The sequence below is a fragment of the Armigeres subalbatus genome, chromosome 3 (genome assembly GCF_024139115.2).
Source record: "Armigeres subalbatus isolate Guangzhou_Male chromosome 3, GZ_Asu_2, whole genome shotgun sequence".
Lineage (NCBI taxonomy): Eukaryota > Metazoa > Arthropoda > Insecta > Diptera > Culicidae > Armigeres > Armigeres subalbatus.
Window position 1 is genome coordinate 374302147 of NC_085141.1, and position 26301 is coordinate 374328447.

A 26301-nucleotide genomic window follows, 5' to 3' on the forward strand; every position below is an offset into this window, starting at 1 on the left:
TTTCATCGTACGAGCTGTGGTTGTGGGAAGATGTCGAAAATATTTTGGATTATAAAGTGAAAAATTACCAAATACCTACATTTTCTAAAAATTTAAGCAAATTTTAAATGAGTCAAATCAGTTAATATCTCATAAAACAAATGAATCTGTTAGTGGCAACACTGGTCCATACGCACCCGATAGGTTCATTTTTGCGTCGGACGGTACGGATCGGTGACAGTGAAGTGCTACCGCGACGACGCCGTTGTTCGTCTTGTCAAGGCAGGCCGCAGGTACCGTACAGTGTCAGTCGTCTGTCAGTGCTTGGACAGGTCATTCCGTTCCGACATCTTTTTTCTTGCCTCAACCGTGACAAATTTGCTTGTTTTATAGGTAGTTTAGGTTGCAACGTATTCGGTCCGGGACGGTATGATGTCGAAGATGCTTCTCCAGAACGCGGATATAAGCAAAGATGAGCAGCTTATCGCACTGGTCGAGAAGCATCCGGTCCTGTACACTCAGTCCCATCCGAAGTACATGGATACCAAGTATAAGCTGAAGATTTGGAACACCATTGGAGCGTTCATGGAGGAGGAAAGTAAGTACATAGTAAGAAAATTGAATTAGTGTTTAGATATTCAAATCACAGACAATTCATGTTTAGATACACAAATCGGCACGTCTTTTTTTACTATAGAAGCTTAGATTAAGACTGAGAAGAGGTAGTTTTGTAGCTAGAGCTCGATATTCGTCGTTTTTAAGCGAAGTTCTTTCATTTCCCACCAAACATTGTTTCCCAGGTCTTATTCCACCTCTTCGACCTTAATAACTCATTATGTCTTCTCCTGTAAATTGTTGGAATATTTGAAAATTGTACAGAACAGCTTACACTAGTAAAGCACATTCCGCAAATCTGATTTCAAACAATTATCCGATGCTTAATTTCAGCATTGGCCTGCAAAGCACGCTGGTACAACATTCGCGATAATTACCGGAAAACGCTGAGGACTAGCTACACCCGAAGTGGCAACAGAAGATCCAAGCAGTACAAATACGCCTCGAATCTGAGCTTTCTCGACAGTTATGCCGAGGAGGTCAAACGTGCACACACTACCGTCAATATGGACGACCTGGACACTCGATCATCGTCACCTTCACCGACACCACCAGATGAACCCCCGATAGAAGCACCCACTGCGGGCTCAGAACACGAGGATTATATAGATGACATCGTCATGAAGAACGAAATCAACGAGGGCGAAATGGCAAAGGACCCACTCAAATCTTCTACCTTCGACACAACAGCCGAAACGGCCGGAATTCAACCGACCATCCGAACGGTTCATCGACCCTCGCTGAAACAGGGGGATATCGTTGAAATTGCGCCATCGTCAGGCTTTGCAACGGGCAGCGAAAGCTCGGATCGGATACTGGAACTGCTGGTGAAAAAAGTGGTCGCCACGGATTCTCCCGATCCGGTGGATGCGTTTCTGGCGGGGTTAGCGCCGACCATGAAGAGTCTGCATCCCTACTATCGGAACTTGGTCAAAACGGAAATCTTCGCCGTTGTTCAAAAGTACGAGCTCAAGATGTTGACCGAACCGCTGCCGTTGATCTTCTCGAACCAACCGTCGGAAGCGTGAAGAGATATTTCTGTTTAGGGTAGACGATGACTGAGATTTTACTTTTATGTATTTGTACTTCAATAAAGCATTTTCATTTACTTTTTCAATCTGTACATCAGTATGTGCGTGGTGATTCTTCCGGAAATCTGAGCAATGCGACAATCCGACGTTTATGGAAGAAGATTAACGAAGTAGACCAAGTTCAGTTGGAGTATTTGAAATTCCCAAAAATTCATATAACTTTCTTATATATACATACATCCAAACTGTTTTTTTTTTGTTGGTAAATTGGCATGTGTTTCCAGCCCTGTCCGAGGTACAACCACTTTTTTCGAGTACGGTGAACGCCACGATGCGACTGTTGTTACAACAACAATATTTAGCGCACATCGAAGTAGGCGTTTTCAGTTGGCACGCAGACACCATTCTATAGTCGAATGCGTTTTTCACTTCTTCCGTCACATTTGCAATCTGTTGAAAATGAGATGAGTGGCTTACAAAAATACACGCTTGTTATAGATTTAAGGGTCGATGTCCACGTAGCGGTTTTCCAAGATGCGTCCACACAAGGTACCCACCCAGTATCAAATAAAGTAATGCACACGTAATACGGGTGCACGATCTACCTTCGTCGGTAAGTCACTTTACCACTATTGAAGACGAAAATAAAATTGTGACATACGCCGTCATTCGCCGCGACCGAGAGTAATGCTGCATTTAGACAGTTCAAGTGAATTGAGCAAGTCGCTCGAATTGAACGCGAATTGAACATGTAAACACCGTCATTCAATTCACTTGAACGAAAAGTCAATGGAAAGTCAATTGAACTGCAAATACCGTCAACAATCGGAGCAAACGAATCTACTGCCGAAGAACGAAGACAAGGAAGACCTATGGACCGACGTAGACGACAATATATATCAAGTCACCGGGCCGCAAGAGGGTACCAGCCGAGACTGCCGAGTCAGTAGGACAAAGCGGATGTCGAACGCATCTCGATCCGCAAAGAAAGCTAAGGATAGTGACGGGGCCTTGTCGGTGAAAACTGATAAAGGTAGGTACGCCGAAGTCCTTAAATCGATACGGGCGGCCGAAAAGCTTTCGGCGCTGTGTCAACGTGCGAACCGTCAGACGCACCAAGACCGGTGAGATGATCTTTGTTCTGAAACGCGGAGCGCCAGCTAGTGGGACGCAAGCTGGCCCAAAAGGTCTTGGTTGAAGGCGTCGAGGAGAGGTCGTTGAGTGCGGAAGTGACCCTTCAGTGCAAGAAACAAACGAAGTCATGAACGCGGACGTCGTCGTCTCTGCCGTCAGAGACCAGTGCGGTACCGAGGTCGTGAAGACTTCTGTACGCCTAAGAGGCGGTCCATATGGCACGCAGGTTCCCAACCTTAGGTTACCGGTTGCGGAAGCCAACAAGATAATGGAGCGAGGGAAGTTGAAGATGCCCAGTAAGCAAACTCCAGTCGTCTTCAGTGGACAGGTGGTATCGGTGCATAGAGCCGGGGCACAAGTTCTACAACTGTAAGGGCCCAGACCGTAGCAACCTGTGTTGTCGTTGTGGAGAGTGTTGAGAGGACACCCCTATTCGCAACCAGCACTCAGCCGGTGGCTCATCATCTGACAGCCGTCAGATTGACAGACGTCGTCCGCGCCTAGCCAATGCGGAGAAATGTGATCACCTCGAATAGAATCGCAACTTGCTCGCCTTTAATCAAAGTCCACATGTCTGCAGACATGTCTTCTTTTAATAAAGTTTTAATTCGTTAGTTGTAAATATAATCGCGAGTTTTATTATTGCAACAGTTTGGCGACGAGGAAACCCGGTCGGTTCGCGGAATATCGTGTAAACAGTGTTTCGTCGACGAGAAACAGCTTCCTACAGTCTGTCGAAAATTGAGGTTAGCTGCATTGGCACAAGATGGAGCATCAAATTGGGGAGCAAACGAAGCGGAAGCCATCACATTCCTGCAGGCCCTGACTCAGATTCTCACTCAACAACAGAGACTGATCACCCAATTGTCACAGCAAGTGTCGGCAACGCAACTTTGTTTGAAGGAGCTTTCTCGTGAAGACATCGCTCTAGATTCTTTGGCCAGTAACCTCACTGAGTTCCGATACGCCCCAGAAGAGGGATGCACGTTCGATTCTTGGTACTCCCGGTACTCGGAACTATTTGATAAGGATGCCAAAAAACTGGACGACTCTGCGAAAGTTCGACTCCTTATGAGGAAACTCAACCCAGCGGCGCACGAGCGATACACAAGCTTCATCCTTCCAAAGCAACCCAAGGAATTCACTTTCATCGAAACCATCGAAAAATTGAAATCGCTTTTTGGATCAGCTGTATCTATTTTTCTTCGGCGGTATCAGTGCTTGCAAACTGTGAAAGATGATACGGAGGACATCGTAGCGTATTCGTGTAAAGTGAATCGTGCATGTGTGGACTTTAAACTTGCTGATCTGTCTGAGAAGCAGTTCAAATCCCTTATTTTTGTTTGTGGTCTCAAGTCGTCGAAGGATTCCGATATCCGGATGCGGCTAATAACGAAGCTCAATGAATCATCGGATATCACTTTAGCGAAAATTGTGGAGGACTGCAAAAGCCTAGTTAACTTGAAGAACGACAACGTGCTGGTGGAAAAAACATCTCCGTCAGGTGTGCATGCGGTAAAGCAGAACAAATTTTCCAAGTCAAAGTTTCAATCATCCGTTGCTGGAACCAGCAGCAGTGCAAATCAGCCGCGTTCTCCATGCTGGTCGTGTGGAGGAATGCACTTTTCCAAGGATTGCCACTTTCGGGAACACGTATGTCGTGAGTGTGGGAAGAAAGGACACAAGGAAGGGTACTGTGCTTGCTTCAGCGGAAAATCAGCAGACGGTAAGAAGAAAACCTTCATACGGAACGAAAAATCAACCAAGGTCGTCTCCGTAAACACCGTCAGTCGTGAACGCAAGTATGCAGAAGTGCGAATCAATAACGTTCCAGTTCGTCTTCAAATTGATTCGGCATCGGACATCAGCATCATTACCGATGAAATGTGGAAACGAATCGGTAAACCGGAGGTTACTCCGCCTTCGTGTCAAGCAGTAACAGCTTCAGGAGAGCCGCTCAATATCGCGTCCGAATTTTGGTGTGACGTGGCGATAAACGGTGTCTCCAAAAGAGGTTTGTGTCGTGTTATGGTGCCAGAAATCAAGCTATCGGTTTTGGGTTCCGATTGGATGGATAAGTTCGGTCTATACGATGAGCCTATCAACTCGTTTTGCAATCAAGTTTGTAATCGATCCCAGTCATTCATGGCATCGATGCAGGCACAGTTCCCGAATGTTTTCACCAATAAGATGGGGTTATGCAGCAAAACGAAAGTCAAGCTCCAACTTCGAGGAAATCCCCGGCCTGTATTCAGACCAAAACGTCCCGTCTCTTATAGCATGGAAGGCGCAGTTTAAGAAGAAATTCAGCGTCTCCACAATCTGGGGGTCTTGAAGCCAGTAGATTTCTCAGACTGGGCTGCACCTATAGTGGTTGTACGGAAGCCGAACGGGAAAATTCGCATTTGTGCGGATTTCTCAACGGGGTTAAACAATGTTCTCGAAGCTAATCAATACCCCCTCCCGTTACCTGAGGATATTTTTTCAAAGATGTCAGGATGTCGATACTTCAGCCACATAGACCTTTCCGATGCCTATCTCCAGGTGGAGGTGGAAGAAGGCAGTCAACAGCTTCTAACCAAAAACACCTACAAAGGACTGTACCAATTTACGCGATTATCACCTGGCATCAAGTCAGCCCCAGGGGCATTCCAGCAAGTGGTGGATGCAATGCTCGCAGGACTCGAATTCACTAGTGGTGATCTCGATGACGTCATTGTAGGAGGCAGAACGGAAGAGGAACATAAGCAGAATCTCGAACGGGTCCTTAGCCGTCTGCAAGAATACGGTTTTACGGTGAGGATTGAAAAATGCAGCTTCAGCATGGAGCAAGTCAATTACCTGGGACAAATTATGGATGGTGATGGTATTCGACCGGACCCGAACAAAGTTGCAGCCATTGTCAACATGGCACCACCACATGACCTTCCATCATTAAGGTCCTATTTAGGTGCCGTAAATTATTATGCCAAGTACGTCCCCGAAATGCGGAAGTTGCGGTACCCTATGGATAAGCTACTGAAAGCTGGAGTCAAATGGGAATGGAATGCAGCCTGTCAAAACTCGTTTGATCGATTCAAGGAGTTATTGATGTCACCGTTAGTATTAACACACTACAATCCACGACTGGATATAGTGGTGTCAGCAGATGCGTCTTCTATTGGAATCGGTGCTAGGATCGCACACAGGTTCCCAGACGGAACTATAAAAGCAATCAGTCATGTATCCAGAAGCCTTACACCAGCCGAGGAAAACTACAGCCAGATAGAAAAGGAAGGATTAGCCTTGATATTCGGAGTCACGCGTTTCCATCGAATGCATGTTCGGCAGACACTTCACTTTGGAAACCGATCATAAACCATTGTTGGCGATATTCGGGTCTAAAAAGGGCATACCCGTTTATACCGCTAACAGGTTACAACGCTGGACGTTAACACTTCTTCTATACAATTTCGACATTCAATATGTATCCACGGAGAGCTTTGGTTATGCTGATTTATTGTCGAGACTAATAAACAATTACATTCGTCCTGAAGAAGACTATGTAATAGCGGCAATCGAACTGGAACAAATTTTTCAGGATGCTGTTAATCAATCGCTGGAGTTCCTACCGCTGACGTACAAATCGATCCAGTCAGAAACTAGAGCAGACCCGATCCTCCAAGAAGTTGTTCAACATGTTCAGCAAGGATGGCCTGCCAACAAAAGTGACGTTGCCGAATCTTGTCAGCAGTTCTATCTTCGTAGAGAAGGATTATCAGTTATATCCAACTGTCTGGCATATGGTGAGCGATTGGTCATTCCGTCGAAGTTCCAGAAAAAAGTTCTCCAGATGCTGCACAAAGGTCACCCGGCGTTGAAAGGATGAGAGCAGTTGCTAGAAGTTATGTATACTGGCCCGGAATCGACGACAGTATAGCCCAGCTAGTGCGTTCTTGCAATGAGTGTGCGTTGGCTGCCAAAACCAACAACAGAGTCAAGCTGGAATCCTGGCCAGTACCCGAAAAACCCTGGCAATGACTACATATGGACTACGCCGGACCATGCATACACAAAGTGGCCAGAAGTAATACCTACCCGTCGAATTACTACGTCTGCAACTCTAGAAATGCTGCAAGGCATCTTCGCCCGTTTCGGAATGCCAGAAACGATAGTCAGCGACAACGGTCGCCAATTCGTCAGTGAGCAGTTCGAACTCTTCTGTGACAGCAACGGTATACTTCATCTCAAGACACCACCATTCCATCCGCAATCCAACGGGCTTGCGGAAAGGTTCGTTGACACTTTCAAACGAACCCTCAAGAAAATTACGGCGGGGGGAGAGAGCCTTAGTGAAGCAATTAACACTTTCCTATTGTGCTACCGTTCTACCCCCAACCGAAGCGCTCCAGAAGGAAAGTCCCCCGCGGAGTTACTACTTGGTAGAAACCTTCGCACATAATTAGATTTGTTGAGACCACCAACTGCATACCACAAAATTGAGAACAACAAGCAAGATAGTCAATACAATCGCAAACATGGAGCCAAGATCATCAACTACTGCCCTAAAGATTTGGTTTGGGCGAAAGTCTACAAAAATAATCGTTGGAAGTGGGAAGCTGGCCAGGTTCTCGAACGTGTAGGAAGTGTCGTTTACAACGTTTGGTTGCAAGGGAAAAACATACTTATTCGTTCGCACTGTAATCAGTTACGAAGTAGGTCGGAGTCCGATGAAGTTCATACTGAAGAAGAACAGAAGACATCTTTAATTCCATTGGATATACTGCTTGATTCGTGGGGTCTGAATCAACGTCCTACACAACCAATCGAACCACTGTTTGATCTTGATTCGAACAGTATTTTGTAAGAACCTGTACAGCGGCCGAGAAGTTCAAACAGTAATCGTCAACGAAGACCTCAACGCCTTCCAAAAAGAGCTGAAGAACATCAAATTCAACCTCGCCACTCTTCGCGAAATCGAAAGGTGCCAGTGAGGTATGATCCTTACCATCTTTACTAAAAAGGGGGAGGTGTTGAGAGGACACCCCTATTCGCAACCAGCACTCAGCCGGTGGCTCATCATCTGACAGCCGTCAGATTGACAGACGTCGTCCGCGCCTAACCAATGCGGAGAAATGTGATCACCTCGAATAGATTCGCAACTTGCTCGCCTTTAATCAAAGTCCACATGTCTGTCTTCTTTTAATAAAGTTTTAATTCGTTAGTTGTAAATATAATCGCGAGTTTAATTATTGCAACAGAGAGCAAGGGAACTAGGCACAGGAATGCAAAAAAGCAAAAAGCAGGCCTGTACCCACGTTAGGGTGGTGGACCTTCATAGCCCATCGGAGATACAAATAAGAAGAAGCCGTGAAAGTAACACAGCTGGATCTTAACTACTGTGCAACTGCCCAGCAACTGCTGTGACAGTCGGTCTCGTAGTTGAGCACCAATGTCCCAATCCTGTCCGACCCGTACAATGTCCCTGTCGATAACGGCAATTGGGTGACGGACCGGTCTTGGATGGCGGCTATTTGAACAACGGAGCGGTAACTGATCCAAAAGGTGTTACACTCCTCTGCTGAGGGTGTCGCGATAGCCAAGATCAATATTGTAGCTTCAAAGGCAACTCCAGTCCTTATTTGAGTAAATAATAAAAATAGGAGTTCTTTCCACACTATTTAAAACTAATTATTCATCATTTATATAAACACCGCTTCATTTCGTCACAAAACTAATACCCTCTTTGGCCCGCCGATTCAAGGGGAACACTCCAAACTTCCGGAAGCACTCCGCTGCCCGCTGCTTGCAGTAGTTCTTCGCGTACACTTCGTCGGTCCATCGTACCACCAGATCGGTGGTGGGTCCTACCCCGGGCCGGCCGTGCTGCCGGAGCCACTGTTCCGAGATGTTCTTGTAGGCGTTGTGCAGCTCCGAGAACACGTTGCCGCGTTGGGCTTGCACCGACTTGGTGTACTGGCGGGGCAGTGTTACCACGCTTAGTCCGCTACTGCCGCACAGGTCCAACGTCGTCGAGGAGGATAGCCAGTCTTCGTAGTTATCGCAGACGAGTAGGGCCGGTGATGTTGGCGATGCGTTGATATGGTTGCAGAGATGCTGCACGACTTCGGGGAACAGCTCCTGGGTAATGGTCCCGGAAGAACTGGTGAGACAAAGGACCCCAGATGATGCCTTTTTGGATTTGGGTATGTGCGTGGTCGGAAACACTATGATGGGAGGAATTCGTTTCCCGAGGGGGTTCGCTATGACAAACATCTTGATTGGGATGATGTTGAAATATGTGGGCAGATATCGTTTAAACGTGTTCGCTTCTCCTAGCAAAAACAGTCGGGTACCATCAGCGAAGGTCGAATGTATTTTGAAGGCCTTTTCCAAGGCCGAGTAACTTACTTCAATGTGCGATAAATCGAATGTAGCATTCTTGGAAATGTCGCATCCCTTGGGAGTCTGTTCTGCGATTTGCGGATTTCGTTTCAAGAATCCAACTACCCATCCCATTCCAGTCATTTGTTCACAGTTCCATTTGTGTGGGTACGTGATTTTGTTTGTCTTTGCGTACTGGAACGCAATTTTTCGTAGATTTCGGTAGGATATTCCGTACAACAGATTAATCACTCGTATCACATATTCGGCTAAATTTGCTTCCTGTTCCTTAGTGAACACTTGATTGAAGTTCTCGTGCTCGGGACGTAGTAGACTCGACTTCTCCTGAGTGCTCTTACGCTTCCTTACGTATCTATACAAAGTCTGATGAGATAATCCATATTCGGTGGCAACCTGGCGGAGGACACCTCCCTGCAGAACGCGGTTGATTGCATTTTGCATGACATCATCTGTAACTCCTTTCAAGCGTAGGCTGACAATGGGCGGATGAGTGGAATGTGGTTCGGTCGAGTCCTGATCCATCGAAGATGGACCAGAAGTTTCCAAGAGTATTTCCTCCTTAACGATATCCTCTTGCTGGGACTGTGAAGTTTTACAGACTGGAAGAATTGTTTCTTTGGACATCTTTACCAATAAATGTTTGTTCCGTTCCATTTCTTGATTCACCTCCAGCCATATGGAATGTATCATGTCTAGACGAACTGTGCAACCTTCACATAAAAATCCATCTTCTGCGCACTCGATAGACGCTTCAAATGCTTTGAAATACTTGTCCGCGATCGTTTTAATTGTCTGCCCTGGAAGCAGACACTGACTTGAATGAAACATTTTCGACGAATCTTCGAAGGAAGAACACAACCGACAGCAGGAAACGAACGTCAGGGAATCATCGCTAAAAAAAAAAAACCATTAATCAATTGTTTAACCTGCGAACCATTCCATGTATGATTACTCACTGTTGGTAGATCGTCGGTTCCCGATAGTTTTCCACCGAGATCGTTTTATCCGAGAAGTGCAAATTGCACACCACTGGGGCTGGTTCCAGTGGCAATATTTGACCGGTTCCCGCATAAATCGCTTCCAGCCATCGCTGACGTAAACTCGGGTCCCGTGGAAATTGCGCCGTCCATAGGGGAAACGGGTTTCCACAACTCGGAACAGTACAAGCCGGATGCGTTGATTCTACGGAATTGGAACTGGAATTCATGGAATCTTGTGTGTCAGAAACGAGTTCGATTTCGTAATTCATATCTTCAGGTGTATCTGGCCTAGTGATTCCATCCAACGATGTTTCCGACTTAATTTCGGGAGACAGTGGGGCGCATTCGAACAGTAGTGTTAGGTCGTCATTCGAAGAAGCGGTGTTACCGGGAGGTCGTCCTCTGGCCTGGCCGGATTTCAACCGCTTTGGACGTTTTGCCGTATTCAGTGATTCTACGGAATCATCGGAATCGCTATCACGGTCGGATCGATAGGGTAAATCCTTGTGCGGGCGAACCCCTTTTTTCAGCTTCAAGTACCTTTTGCAGACAATTCCACTACGTTGGTAATCCTCGTAGTCGACTAGATCTTCTTCTAGCTGGAACAATCAAAAATAGTTTGATAAATTATATAAGTTAACATTTACTTCGTGTTCCGTTCTGAAATGCACATTCTGAATCCCCAAGGTAGGGTTTGCATGTTTCTATTGGGTTCGTTTCAATTTTCCAAATGGCTTAGCAGCTATGTCCCATGCCATATATTACAATTATTGTAAAAGGTTGGCATGCTCTATTTTTTTTTAAATCTTTATTAGAGTGATTTTTCAGTAAATTAAAGAGTTTATCACTAAATAAACTATTAGACAGCTTATTTGATATATATATTAAGTGAATTCATGACTTCTACTCTTATTTTCAAGGCATTCGCTTAGTTCGGGGGTTGCCACATATTTCCATCCTTTTTCGGCTTCTCTTGCTTAATTATTGGAAATATATAATCTACCTGGTTCATTCGATAATATTTATGAGAAATACTTTATTTACCTTCAACAAATCTTTGAATGAAATTGTCCGTCACTGAAATACTGAATGCCTTGTAAATGAATGACAACTGTATGTGTGGTCCCATTTGGTCAGTGACGTTCTCAGTATCCGAGGTCACCTTTTATACTAAATCTGATGTTTCATAAAATACAATTAGGCTTATAAATATTTGAAATATATTTCTTTTCATATATGTACAGTCGTTAATGTTAGGATTTAAAACTCCATATTTAAATTTAAATTTAATAAATTAGACAAACCTCACTAAATTAGTTCAACTTCAGGTAATGAAAATGAACTAAAAAACAAAAATACTCACGTCGAAATGTCGTTCGCAGCAGTACATCTTCCTCGGAAAACTGGATATTTTTTTCGACCGGGAGTCTGGATTCATAAGCGTCATCCAGGCACGCCTGCGATAAGAATTCTTGGGTACATTCAAGAAACACATGCCAGGATTAGACACACTGCTGGATTTGCAGTTGACAACTTTGCAGCGCTTCACGAAAACTCGCTTTGTATCGCAGGCGTTAGCGGACATCTAGGATAGGATGTGACAATTGGTCATTAAAAATCGTACCGATTTTCTGTCAAAATCGTACCGGTTGCTGATTGGGTGAAAATGACAATCGATTACTTCGATCGGCGGTATCACATTTTCAAAAGGGCAGCTTGTTGTTACCTTGGCCGTGTTGCTGGGTAATTAAATTGAAATTTATGACATAATTCAAAAGTTTGTTTTTTGATTTTTTGGGCAAAATGAGTTTATGCTAGACTGCAAATGATGTATGATTGGTTCTCATGGATTATGCTAATTTAAAACACTCGATTTGAAGCATTATAAACCAACTTTTTACTCATTTCACTGTAAAACACATCTAATTCCATGTAAAAACTTTTTTCTGATAGTACGTAGCATCTTTTATTGCGAATAATGTAAGAAATGAACGAGAAAACATGACTTTTCAAAATGTATTGTTCGGCGGATTTTGCATAAAATATATTCGGAAGCACTGGTCACCACCTCGTCAAAGCAATCGACTGAGGGAACAACAAGGCAGTCGCAATTCAATTGTCACATCCTATCCTAGGCGGACATGATTTATGTGAATTTTTTATTATAAATTTTAAGGCAAAATCTTGAGAGCCTAATAAAAACACTGTTGTGTAGGCTTACAAATGTTTATTTTGTTTTTTTTTTTCGAGACTTTCTTATGCACACCCACACACACGTGAATGAACGGTGTTCATTTTCCGTTGACTTCACTGCCTGGCATCAGCTGTTTTTTTGTTTACTGTATCCTTTCCAGCATCGAATTTTCATTCTCGCGTTGATAACAGAACGCGAAGATCAGTTGCAATCCAGTATCAAAACAAATCGCAAGCCGAACAATCGCGCCCACAAACCATGTCCCGCTGCGTCGTGCCAGGCTGTTTGAATCTGCTCCAGGAGTGGACCACCGAGTTTCCGCGAGTGGAGCAGCTCGTCAACCGTTGGCGGGAAGCCATCCAAGTAGGCACCGGTCAAACGCCTGCGGTGCATTCCGATGCGCGAATCTGCAAGGCGCATTTCGCCATACCATCCCTGCTGGGAGACGAAGACGATGATGAGTACGATGACGATGCGGATAGACCCAAGTCCAGCCGGACCGCCGCCAGTCGGGATAAATATCAGGAACCGAGACTTTTCTTCCGGTAAGTAATAAGTATAGTAACCTGAATTTGTGTGTGCTATCAGTAGAGGTAATAAACTATTGGCGATTAAAGGTTGCATGAAGAATAAGAAGTCGAAGGATGATATTAGAAAAATATTGCACGGGGAAGCATACGGAAATTTTTTTAAAACTCTTCTCAAAAATTCTAGAAGCGATTTAATTAAAAACGGAAAGCAGTACGGGGTTGGACTTATCTTATACTGTGTGTTGTGTATTGTGATCAAGGATGTTAACGATCATTCAGTAATTTGCGTTCGATCATTTAGTAGTTTGTGAATAACACATTCCAGAAGCTGAATTTCAAATCATGTTGTATGGTGGACTTCTAGTGCGAAGGTTTTTCTACAACTCTGCGTAATGGTTCGTTGTTTGAATTCCACTAGTAACGGAGTTATAGCTATAGTTTCAGTGACTTAGACTAAATGATAACAAAATTTCAATCATTTAGTTTAAGTTACTGCAACTAGCGCTCTAACTCCGTTATTAGTTGAATTCTAATAACGTACCATTAGGCAAAGTTGTAGAAAAATTTTCGCACTAGAAGTCCACCATACAACATGATTTGAAATTCAGCTTCTGGAATGTGTTATTCACAAACTACTAAATGATCGAACGCAAATTACTGAATGATCGTTAACATCCTTGATTGTGATTGTTGTGTAGGGGTTATCACGCCTACCTAGATAGTAGGAGGTTGAGGGTTCGAGTCCCTCCAAGACACGTGGATTCTTTTTCGCAAATTTCATATCAATTTGTCCATTTCGAAACATGTGCTGTGCATATGCACAGCCAAGATATTTAACAAACAAATTTGAATGTACTGATCTCAAGTGGCGATCTCTCTTCGCTTATGTGGTCGGGTCGGGATCTGACGACCAACTGGCACAACCTCACACAACCCTACTTCATTGAGCGCCGTTGCTGATGAAGCAAGTTTGTAGGAGCCGGACAATACTAAATACTCATCCTACTTGGTTGGCGTGTGTACAAAAATACATACGAGAGAGTTAGTTCTGAAAATGTATTGCGAGAGTTTGGCTGGTGGCCCGAGGCTGGGAATTTGGTTTCATCAGTACCCGCTAAGCTGCGGAGGACGACGGAGGTCCTTCGTAGCTTAGTAGGGAAAGCACCTATCTAGCGTACTGCACACTTAAATTATTTTGTAGACCTCGGCAAAAATTTTGCCGAGATTCCAACAGCCGAGATCTTGGTGACATTTTTTACTGAAATTCGGTAATTTCTTTACCGAAATTTCGTCAACATTTTGCCGAAATTCGGCAAAGTTGACTTTTTGCCGAGATCTCGGTAACGATTACCGATCACTCGGTAAAGTTTACCGAAATCTCGGTAAAAGTTTTACCGAAATTCGTCGAAATTATTATCAATATCTCGGCTGTTGGATTCTCGGCAAACGGTAAACTTAGAATTTTAAGTGTGTGGGGTCGTGGGATCAAAGCCCACCGAAGGGGCGGTTACCCTCCAATACCTTTTCCGAACTAAATCTATCACATGTTGTGCATATGCATAATCGAGTTTCAAACATAGTAACTAATTTCCACTCCGGGTGGCTTAATACCCGGCATATAGGCAATTAACTTTGAATGTACGAAAGTTATCATAATTACAAAACATTTTTTCGCGTTTTATTGCGAGCCGCGTATTTTGCTTGTTCTCTCAGATCCTCTTCTTTCTTTTTCCGTTGTTCCTCCGCATATTGCCGCAACATTTTCTCTATTTTCTCGGTGCAATTAAGAATTCCTTTGCGCTCGTACCACAGCTGATTCGTTTTTTTGTAATTAATTGCATATTATTCGGCAACTCGGCCGTACGAAAACCATTTTTTTGTTAAATATCTTGTCTGTGCATATGCACAGCATATGTTTCGAAATGGACAAATTGATATGAAATTTGCGAAAAAGAATCCACGTGTCTTGGAGGGACTCGAACCCTCAACCTCCTACTCTCTAGTTAGGCGTGATAATCCCCACACAGCAGGACCACTTAAAGGTCACGTTTGCGGAAAAGCCATCAGAATCCGAGTACCAACCTCCACCGCGGTTAGCTCTCTTTTTTGCAAATTGAATATCTTTCGGATGCTTGATTTGTCCAATCTCCACATGTGCTTTACTATTGTATATCCACAGCCAAGCGAGTGCACATTGTTTATTAAACGAGAGGATCGCACTCCATGCCCCCCAGTATAGACGGTATAGAATGCGAATTCAATCGCACTCTGCTGTGCCAAAGGCTTGCTTGGCTAAAGCATTTGATGAGTTTGATTGCCTTTTACGTAAGCGGTCGCGTGTACTCAGACGACTAATGACGGTGAAAGACCGACACTTGATTACAATTAATTGCATATTATTCGGCAACTCGGCCGTACGAAAACCTAGAGAGTAGGAGGTTGAGGGTTCGAGTCCCTCCAAGACACGTGGATTCTTTTTCGCAAATTTCATATCAATTTGTCCATTTCGAAACATATGCTGTGCATATGCACAGCCAAGATATTTAACAAAAAAATGGTTTTCGTACGGCCGAGTTGCCGAATAATATCCAATTAATTGTAATCAAGTGTCGGTCTTTCACCGTCATCAGTCGTCTGAGTACACGCGACCGCTTAAAAAGGCAATCAAACTCATCAAATGCTTTAGCCAAGCAAGCCTTTGGCACAGCAGAGTGCGATTGAATTCGCATTCTATACCGTCCCGCCCAGACAGTTACTGGGGGGCATGGAGTGCGATCCTCTCGTTTAATAAACAATGTGCACTCGCTTGGCTGTGGATATACAATAGTAAAGCACATGTGGAGATTGGACAAATCAAGCATCCGAAAGATATTCAATTTGCAAAAAAGAGAGCTAACCGCGGTGGAGGTTGGTACTCGGATTCTGATGGCTTTCCGCAAACGTGACCTTTAAGTGGTCTTGTTGTGTAGGGGTTATCACGCCTATCTAGAGAGTAGGAGGTTGAGGGTTCGAGTCCCTCCAAGACACGTGGATTCTTTTTCGAAAATTTCATATCAATTTGTCCATTTCGAAACATATGCTGTGCATATGCACAGCCAAGATATTTAACAAAAAAACGTTTTTTTTGTTTTTGTTTGTTTGTGTGTCATCCTCTACCCCTCACCCAGCCGGGGGTGTTGGTCAAGTAGTACTACGAACAATTTGATCAGATCTCATGCTCAGTAATGGTGCCCTTTTTGTTATGAACACTAGTGCTGTAAAAAGGAATCACTGCTGAAGACAAAGCGGTGTCTTCAGTTAGTGTAGAGGATGGGGATACACTAGCTATCCATAACAGGTACAGCAAAACATCACAAGGACGCCTTTATTCGTAATAACTACTCAGGGAATAGAAGGTCAAGAAGAGCCATCGTTGCCAACTAGAGCTTGAACCGGATACCTGGGACTCCCACAATATCCGCGGCAATAGCAGCAAACGATTCCCTGTACGTATTTAGTTATTAGTTCAGATCAAATATGTACATATAAGGCACCTACAAACAAACGTAACTCTTCTTAGTTGGAAAATTATCGTCTGAATTTTACAGAAATTATTAATGCCGTCCATTATCAGAATTACGACATTTTCTGTCGGCATTTTTGACACTAGCGTTAAAAACATGCGTCTGCAAAAATAATCAACATCTTCATCAGAACAGAAAATATTCAACAATCTGTACACTAATCGAATAAAATCGAATACCAAAGAGTTTGAGCATTGGCGTATCCTTTGGTATAATCGCGCAGCACAGATGCATTCTAAACCATACTTCAAACACGGTGTTCAGACGAGAAGTGTTACGCCTGTTTATTTGTGTAAAATAATTCAAAAAAATATATAGGTTAAAGAAACAACTGGAACATGCTCACCAAATGTCAAATTCATGTGTCCTTTTTATGCTTACGCCAAAAGCGATAAGAAAAACGATTCTTCTACGGATTTCCAGCAGATAGTAGTCGGAATGCCCATTTCCAACTATGTACTGTTCAGGATGTTGGCCATCTTGTCCTTCTCGTCGTTTATTGGAAATGAGAACGCACTGTTGGGTGCGTTTTTCACCACAGCATTCGGAAGTCTATAAGGCAAACCACTTTACAACCTCATAGATGTAAATATCCAAAATGATTCGCATGATTCAATGGTGGCACAATAGATTTGTTTCATTTTTCCGGATCTGCCGGCTGCTGGTTAACTCCATCCGTTATCTGGTGTACTTTTCCAGCTTCCGTCGTCAGTGGTCGACATTATTACATTGCCGAAGGATTCTTCTACTGCTTCTTTATATTTTCCAGCAAGCATTAACAATCGGATGATAAATATAATGTTTTGTTTGGGAATTGTAATTATTCAAGCTGACAGATAGAAGAAAAAACGGGACGGAAACCTGAACACATCTGTTTTTTCTCGTACCACTGCTGATCCGTTTTATTTTTAAATACTATTTTTGTTGGATCCTGTTCTTTTTCCTGTTCTTCTTCTTCTTCCACATATTGCTGCATCGCTTCATCCAGAATTTCGATCGTTTCTTCCTCAATATCTTCCTCATCAATACCTTCTCCATTGTCCTGGCATCCATTAACTATCCCGGCAAATATGATTGCCGATTTTTTGGTCATCCGTTTATTTCGCAAAGGACATGCATCTTTGCGTCCTTCTTTTTAGTACTCGAAACATTTGTTCTTCAGATCATCATAAAAAATCTTCTTTCTATGATTTCTAATTTCCAGCGACGGTGGTGTTTCACTTTTCACGTCTATAAACATAAAGACACCTCGTACACCCGGTACAAGAGATCGAGGCCCAAATCCACGGGAATTTTTTCTCGCACGGAATACTCCACTATACCGTATTGTCCGAGTACCGCTGATAGATCCTCATCCGGTAGTTCTGGTGGAAGATCAAACACCGTCATACCCTAACATACCGTATGTTACTTCCCGCAACAATCATTCGGACTTCCACAGTCTTTTCGCTCGAATAACAAAAGTTCGCGATTCTTACGTAACGCGTCCTGCATGGCATCCGTCGAGGTAAATTTCACGCACAAAGATCTGTCTTCAGACGTTTTGTAAACAGTGTCCATTAGCTTTACTTCAGTCCAGTCCAACGGTTTTACAAAAACCGCTATCTCAGCCCATGTCGGACGGGGAGCGGAGAGTGGAAATAGAATTGAACTGTATTTGCAAGCATCATGCGAACAACGAGCGAATTGACCCAAAATGAGCACACAAAAGCAAGGACGGAAATCTTCGTTTTACTATCAGTTGCATCGATGCTCAGTAGGCAGCTTCGTCATTGATTCGTGTTTGTTTTGATCAGACGCTCGGCAATGCAGGCACGAATTTCTCGCAGCATGCTGTCAAACTTCCATACCAAATTTACCGCCCGATCCTCAATAGCCGATTGATAATCGAGCGTAAAAAATGAATATCTACCGGGGCTGTAATGAATATTTTGAATTGCGCTTGATTTGCACCGATAAATGATGATTATTTTACTTTATATACTAAACAGATGCATATATTTTAGGAATCTGACTTCAAAATGTTGAATCCATGCACCGCAGTATGAAATGATATTCATATTTTGAGATTTCAAATTGAATATCAATGTGCCAAGCTGAAGATTCATTTTGACACCGCACAATACAACGCTGACACCGAGAGTCGTCGCTTGCTGCTGTTCGTGCACATGCCGTCCTATTCATTCGCACATTCAAATTCGGGAAGGACTAGCAACTTGATTGTGTGTTGGATGTCAGCTATTTGAGTGTAGTTGAAATGACTTTTTCTGTCCCTGCACAAAAGGCAAAAAACTTCCGTTTGGTACCTACCGTACCTATAATCACGCGTAGAAAACTTTTCGCTCTTCCGACTACAATGACGGCAAAATGCAAACTGAGTATTCCTTTTAGCTATGTAGGTTTTCTTTTAACCTTCGCTTGATGGGGAAGCGTCATTAACATTATACAGAAAAAATAAATTTCCCCATACTAATTTGCATGCAAACTTGAAACGGCTTGTGCTAAATCAGTTTTAATCCAAATGAGCCTTCATTTTAAGAGGACGCTCAGAACATAATACAGAATCAGGTGAGCGCTGTGGAGCAAAATCAATTTTTTGAACCACCCTAGTGTACATACTTATATGCACTTCGAGAATTTTCAAAACATTATAAGTCCATATCGGGTGGTCAACGCCCAGAAAAAAGAGAATAATTAACTATTAATTATTAAGTTTTATCGAACTGAATAAATAGGGTCACGGTCACGGCAGGTATTTTCGTCTGTTAGTCATAGTCTCGAAAACCAATTAGAAAGACGCTTTTTTGTAAAACTTATACGTACCAAATCGTAAACTCAGGAGAAACGTTCCACTATAGTGGAGTTCTAGCAAATGTACGTTGCTTTCGTTGGTTTTAGCCCCTACGACGGAGGACGGAAATACCTGCCGTGTCCCTAAGTGGAAATAGTCACACAAAAGTAGCATTGATTAAATTTTAATTTATAAATTAAAAGAGTTTTCATGCAAATCTATATCTATATCTTATCTATATTTTTTTTTACATACATAAAAATGAATTTATGTCTGTCTGAACCTTATAGACTCGGAAACTTCTGAACCGATCGGCGTGAAAATTTGTATACAGAAGTTTTTGGGGCCGGGGAGGGTTCTTAAGATGGTTTGAGGCCTCTTCCTATTTTGGAAAATGGTGCTTCCATACAAATGATACACCAATTTCTTCATAACTCGATAACTATTCAGGGTATAAATTGATTTCAGGCGAAACGAAGTTCATCGGGTCTGCTAGTAATTTATAAATACCTACCTACATTGGAAAACAAAAGTAGAAATTCTAATAATATATAACATTACTATATTTTTTAAATTAAGTAATTTTGATTGACCATCATTTTGCTTTTGCATTCTTCTAAAAGAAGGTCTGCTTCCGCCTAAGATATTCGTTAAAATCTCGGCTGTAACAATTCTATATTCATAAATAATGAGATTCTTAGAGTTCATAACATTTTAGGTATTTCAGAAAAGTCAGATTTAATTGAATGGAATCTAAACTCTGAAAGTTCTGAAAATTATAAAAAGATAAATAATTATTGGAGAAACTTGACTTCATTCAAAACAACGAAGAAATTTTCTATATATTCCATAGATATTAAAAAAAATGATAAACGTAGTTGAAAATTGAATTTTTGTAACAAAAAATTAATGCCATCATAAGTTTTATTAATTGTCCATGTCCATAATAACAGATAATTTTTAACTTCCGGAGCATCACAAGTCCATGAGAAAAGCTAAACATAATCATTTGTTACTCAGAGTACGATAATGAAAAGATTTTATCCAAATTGGGATCCTCTGAGATGAATATTATGCATTAACCACTTTTACGGAAGTTCTTGAGGACCTCCGGTGGCCGGTCAAGTTCATGAGAATTGGCCATATCAATCATTCGTTATTCAGAGTCGGATGAATTTTATGAACTGGATGCCTCAAATCTTCTGAAGGACCTCCACTGCCGTTATACGCATAACTGTCCCATGTATATAGGGATTCCCAGCAAACATGGGACAAATATGCGTATAACGGCAGTCCAGTGGGCACTCAGGTTCATCAAAATAAGTTTAATGATGTTTCGGATTGTCGAATAACCAGGAGATTTGAAAAGCCACGGAAATAGGCACTGATAACATTTTATAGGGTTTTTTTTACAGAACGTTGTAAGCATTTCCAGAACTCGAAACGCAAGATGTTACGACAAAATTTGTCCTTAGAAGCTTTGTTTCTTTAAAACCGATCTCTGGAAACCAGCATGGCTAAACTGCATCCGCGGAAACGACACCTTCACTTTGATTACAAATGATTGAAATTGATTCAATGAGTTTTTGGAAGCGAAATGTAGTTGCGGTAATTTAGACTTGCTAATGCAGTGTGTTTCTGTTTTTGCTGTAGCATTTCGAGCAATACACTTAATTAGACGATTTTCTGTGAATCATATTCTACCGATGCTGGTCACAAAAAATCTGTCTGAAATTCGAAAAGTTTGGCATTGTAAATGGTTTCTCTTTTTGGTGTAAAAATGTCTGGCGGTGGTAGATATGTATGGCATAATGGCAACCCTGGGCACGTATGTAAGAGGTTGTAGTCCAACGGTTGTACAAAATAAAGTGGCATGTCGGATGGCTAATACCTGGAAAATAGACAATAATTAGCTTTAAATGAGAAATAAAAAACCGAACGCTTGTGCTTTCGACGTCAATATTGATGCATGCTTAAGGAATAAAAGCCTTATTACAGTTTAAGACGACAATTCTAATTTTCAATAGTTGAACGTGGTGTGGAGTGTGGTGTTTAAAAAACCCGAGGTGGAACAGGAAGCGCCAATTTTTTTTATTCTTGAAAATTTGTTCAGTCACAACATAGCACGAGTTAATTAAAAAAAAATTGTTTTCTCAAGGGACAACACCCTCACACAGGTTGCCGAGTGTAAACTTTGCCTTCGCTTCGGCATAGTAGATGAAATGTACAAACCAACGGAAACTATTGGCGGAAAAGAAACGCTACATAAATTGGCGCAAAAATATTTTAATCAACCGGATCAGAAAAACCAATCCAAAGCCGTGAAAGGATACTTTTGTGAGGGCTGCGTCGTTCATATCGATATGGTGCATTGCTTCTGGTTGAGGAACCATCTTGCCTGGAAAACTTACAGAAAGGTCCGCGAATTGATGACATCGGAAAATGTGACTTTTCGTAGCACCGGTACCAGATTGAAAAGAAACCGGACTGCTCTGGTAGTGCTCGATTCACCACCTCCTGCAAAAAGTCCCTTGGAAGAGACCAACGGTGTTGATGAAAATGATGTAATCAAAATCGATGATGACTCAAATGAGGCGAGCACCGATGTGGACCAACTGGAAGTTACCATCGTCAAGGAAGAAACGCAACTGACTGAATCATACTTATGGGAATCGATTCCGACGCTGCCACCGGCCGAAGAAATTTCCGTAAAGTGTTTCATATGCGATGGACTGTTCGAAAACCGTCAGATTCTGACCGATCATATTGCCGAAAGCCACAACAGATGCAGGCGGGTTTGTAACATTTGTAATGATGAGTTTCGCTCGGCACTCAGCTACAACGATCACATGTACACTCATAATATGTTCCAATGCAATCACTGTCCGCTGCAGTTCCACCATCGAAGGGACGTGGTATTCCACGAGATAACACAACACATAGGGGAAAGGGTGCTGAAAGCGTGCGATATCTGCGGGAAGCTGTTCCGGTGTCGCGATGTGTTGAATGCGCATAGGGTATGTTATTGGCATAACTATGGTTCGTAGGGTAAAATTCTAACAACTTTTTTCTTTTTTCCAGAATGAACATTTTCAGACGTAACACATATATGCTGAGCGTGAGTATTTGGTTACTTAAAAATAATCGGCCTTAATTTTAAAAAATCTGAATTAAATTGTAAATCATTAAAACTCGTATTATGGCTTCTGATGACCAAAGACCATATGTAATTGGGGCGGCTTATTTTTCGAATGTTTCAAAAACCTGAATTTCGTGTGCTTAATCGCTTTTTTTTATGAAAAACAAATTAGACTCAGAGTTTGAGTGATTCAGTTTTTTGAACATCAAGTTTAAACTTTCATTAAAATAATCATATCTATGGCAATTTTTAGCCGATTTACAATCTATTGTAATTGTTTTCCATCTCCAGACAGTTTATAATAAAAAATGCTGATGAAGCATCTCGCCCATCTTTATTATGAAAGTCTAAACTTGATGTTCGAAAAATCCCCTTATGAGCCTTTGCGCGACCTCTAAACTTTAATATTTTAACCCCTTCCCTTTTTTTTCCATAAAAAAACATTTAGGCACACGAATTTCACCGCACCCTAGTAATAAGTTCTTTTGAAAACATGCGAAGTCGTGTCGATAAAATAACTTGCACTAGACTTGGGCACGAAAATTGTCGTTCCTCATAGCATAGCGCATCAGGTGAGTAATGACTCGAACATGATTTAGAGTATCGTTGTCTGACAGTTGATAAATAAATGCAACTTCACATCGTTAAAACTGATTTAATGCAATTAGCATTTAGAATGCCCTTTTATAATTGATATATGTGCACTATTGTAATGCTTGGTGTTACTTGAGTACTCCGATAACCGAGTTTCGATGCCCTTGAGCCATTCAGCTCCCACCTTATTTCTAGAGCCATTTAGCTCCCGCGTCATTCGCGATCGCGAACGACTCGGATAGTCCCCGACGGCAGATATAACCTACTCCAACGAGAAGCTCCTCTAAAGCGGAAGCTCCCCCGAAACCGGCCGCTCGCCACTTTCTGCGGCTACGCGGTCGTTGCAAGCTGACGACGTTGGTAGCTGTCACTGGCGTTCCCATTCATTATCGACGTATCTCGGATTCTTATTCAAAAGGACATATGTGAGTTTATAAACAAAGATTTGTCCAATCTGATGACACTCCGACGTAAAACAACACCACCAACTGGTAGCCGAAGGCTTCCCATTCCTGTCTGTGGGAATGCTATCAGATTGGATAAATCGACGTTTGAATCTTTGTCTAAAAAATCACATATGTCCTTTTGAATAAGTACTCGATATATATTTTTCGTGGCGGAGTGCTGATGATCCGCTATCCGCAATCCAACTTCGATGTAGAATGTCGGCTATCCTGGACGTCGCTCTTGCGACCGAGCATTCCGAGCCTCTTGAAAGGAGGCTTCCGAACCTCTTGAAAGGAGGCTTCCGAGCCTCTAGAAAGGAGGCTTCCGAGCCTCTTGAAAGGAGGCTTCCGAGCCTCTTGAAAGAAGGCTTCCGAGCCTCTTGAAAGGAGGCTTCCGAGCCTCTTGAAAGGAGGCTACCGAGCCGCTTGAAAGGAGGCTTCCGAGCCTCTTGAAAGGAGGCTTCCGAGCCTCTTGAAAGGAGGCTTCCGAGCCCCCTTGAAAGGAGGCTTCCGAGCCCCCTTGAAAGGAGGCTTCCGAGCCCCCTTGAAAGGAGGCTTCCGAGCCCCCTTGAAAGGAGGCTTCCGAGCCTCTTGAAAGGAGGCTTCCGAGCCTCTTGAAAGGAGGCTTCCGAGCCTCTTGAAAGGAGGCTTCCGAGCCTCTTGAAAGGAGGCTTCCGAGCCTCTTGAAAGGAGGCTTCTGAGCCTCTTGAAAGGAGGCTTCCGAGCCTCTTGAAAGAAGGCTTCCGAGTTCCTTGAAAGGAGGCTACCGAGCCTCTTGAAAGGAGGCTACCGAGCCTCTTGAAAGGAGGCTTCCGAGCCTCTTGAAAGGAGGCTTCCGAGCCTCTTGAAAGGAGGCTTTCGAGCCTTTTGAAAGGAGGCTTCCGAGTCTTTTGAAAGGAGGCTTCCAAGCCTCTTGAAAGGAGGCTTCTGAGCATCTCAGCATATCGAAAGAATTCCAAGCATCCTGAAAAGAGGCTTCCAAGCCTCTTGAAAGGAGGCTTCCGAGCCCCTGGAAAGGAGGCTTCCCATCCTCTGGAAAGAAGGGTTTTGAGCTTCTTAAAAGGAGACTTCCGAGCCTCTTAAAAGGGGGTTTCTGAGCCTCTTGAAAGAAGCCTGTCGAGCCTCTTGAAAAGAGGTTTGCGAGCCTATTTTAATGAAGGAACTGACATTTTCGGCCTTCGTGTTTCTCAAAAATAGGCTTCTAAACCTTTAGATTCAAGATGTGTTTCCAAAGCTTATTATTACCATATTATTCAACAGTCTGTCTCGTTCAGGTAGATAACATTGATTTTTTTTAATTCATTCAACCTTTTTTCTTTGATCATTTGCCCAATACACTGTGCCATCCCTTCATACACTATACTGGTTTGGCGTGGGCAGAATTCAGAAGTCTTTGATTTACAAATCGCCATGCACATGATGTACAATATAGAGCTTTGGAATGAAAATTATCAAAACTTTATCAATGAGTTTTATATTGAAACTGTAATACAGCCGCCATTAGGCATTTTTGTCCGAGGTACCCCTTGGAACCAGTGAGGGTACCCCCAGGGGTACATGTACCCCAGGTTGAGAACTGCTGCTCTACTAGACTGATCGAATAGGTTGCAGTCAATTCGACTTCCTTGATGGACTCTCTGAACACGGTCACGGCGGTAACGATAACGTCATCGGGGAATCCCACTAACTTGACTCTTGGCGGGAGCTTCAACCTCAGCACGCCATCGTACATCACGTTCCATAGTTATCGACCCAAAATTGATCCCTGCGGGACGCATGTCGTGATGGGGGCGCTAACCAAGCCTTCGTCTTTCTCGTAGATCAATACTCGATTCTGGAAGTAGCTTCCCAGAATCTTGTACAGCCCTACCGGTACTCCAAGTCGAAGCAATGAGTTCGCGATCTCCATCTAGCACGCACTGTTGAATGCATTCCGCACGTCGAGTGTTATTACTGATTAGTAACGTACACCGCGTCGCTTGCATTCGATGGAGACCTCTGGAGTGCCAACCACCGATTCAATGACACCCAGAGTAGACCGTCCTCTCCGAAAGCCGAATTGCTCGCTCGAAAATCCTCCTGCCTCCTCCACGTACAGCGACAGCCTGTTTTGGATCAACTTCTCCAGTAGCTTCATGTGCCATCTGCAATTTCCAAGAACGACCGATCGCCTTCAAAGACGACATCCAGAGAATGTACCACCAAACCCGCTTCAGCTTAGGAAATGAGGATCATTTTTTCTCATGAGACTCCGCGTGATGGACGTAAAACCGTGCTCGTCCATTTCAGCGCAGTACGTGAAGAACAGAAATACGGATCAGTTTTCAGAAAAATACTCGGAGGCGATCGTCAAACCCCATTACGTGGACGACTATTACTACAGTGCGAACACCGTAGAAGAATCCATCCAGAGAACCAGCGAAGTAAGATGCATTCTTTCGACCGGCGCTTTGCTCGCCAGAAAACGAACGCGTGTTGGGCGTAATGTGTGATACGTTCGAAGACAAATTCTGTTTTGAAACAGTTTCGCAGTTTGATGATTCTAAGGTACTTAAAAAAGAACGTCCCACCGAGCTAGCAAGAAATTGATACTGCCGGATGGATTTCTCGCAAGAATCACCATCCTGGAAAAAAGCATATCCAAGATCTGTGGACAGCATGGTGTCAAAGGAATGCTGCGAACGAGGTGGATGACTAGTCATTCAGAAAGTGGATTCGTTGGATGAGCATACTGGCGGACGTTCAGGAAAGGCTGATAAGTTAGGAATGCCAAAGAGCGACAAATGAGAATAATCTGGCCAGAAGCCGTATGCTAGCACATTCCGTGTTTTCAGGAGCAAAACCGAGTATTATGTCGTATTCCGATCACTCGGTCTTGGGCCGCAATCGTCAGTCTCCATGCACACCGGCCGCACGCGAAT

General features: G+C 43.1%; 3 protein-coding genes across 5 annotated transcripts in view; 2 read left to right on the forward strand and 1 right to left on the reverse strand.

Annotated features, from left to right (window-relative positions):
- LOC134226521 (uncharacterized) overlaps positions 1-26301 on the forward strand; it is a 57238-nt gene that overhangs the window by 14559 nt on the left and 16378 nt on the right. Inside the window, exons 2-4 of the mRNA XM_062707353.1 lie at positions 12478-12862; positions 21360-22218; positions 22283-22319. Coding sequence (XP_062563337.1) covers positions 12478-12862; positions 21360-22218; positions 22283-22303 — 1265 coding nt within the window. The 3' untranslated portion in view covers positions 22304-22319. The remainder of the gene's footprint in view (positions 1-12477; positions 12863-21359; positions 22219-22282; positions 22320-26301) is intronic.
- Positions 120-1717, forward strand: LOC134226519 (uncharacterized). Of its 3 annotated transcripts, none has more exons than XM_062707350.1 (3): positions 120-311; positions 373-577; positions 928-1717. In XM_062707350.1, the coding sequence occupies exons 2-3, from the start codon at positions 409-411 to the stop codon at positions 1620-1622; spliced, it is 864 nt and encodes a 287-aa protein (XP_062563334.1). In that variant the 5' UTR covers positions 120-311; positions 373-408; the 3' UTR covers positions 1623-1717. The 3 variants fall into 3 exon arrangements, with proteins under 3 accessions (XP_062563334.1, XP_062563335.1, XP_062563333.1); XM_062707351.1 differs by having other exon boundaries at positions 120-272; XM_062707349.1 differs by having other exon boundaries at positions 290-577.
- LOC134223657 (uncharacterized) lies at positions 8405-11722 on the reverse strand. The gene is made up of 3 exons (XM_062702844.1): positions 11487-11722; positions 10100-10722; positions 8405-10035 (listed from the first exon to the last, which is right to left on the reverse strand). Exons 1-3 carry the CDS (start codon positions 11706-11708, stop codon positions 8457-8459), a joined length of 2424 nt encoding a protein of 807 aa, XP_062558828.1. The 5' UTR covers positions 11709-11722; the 3' UTR covers positions 8405-8456.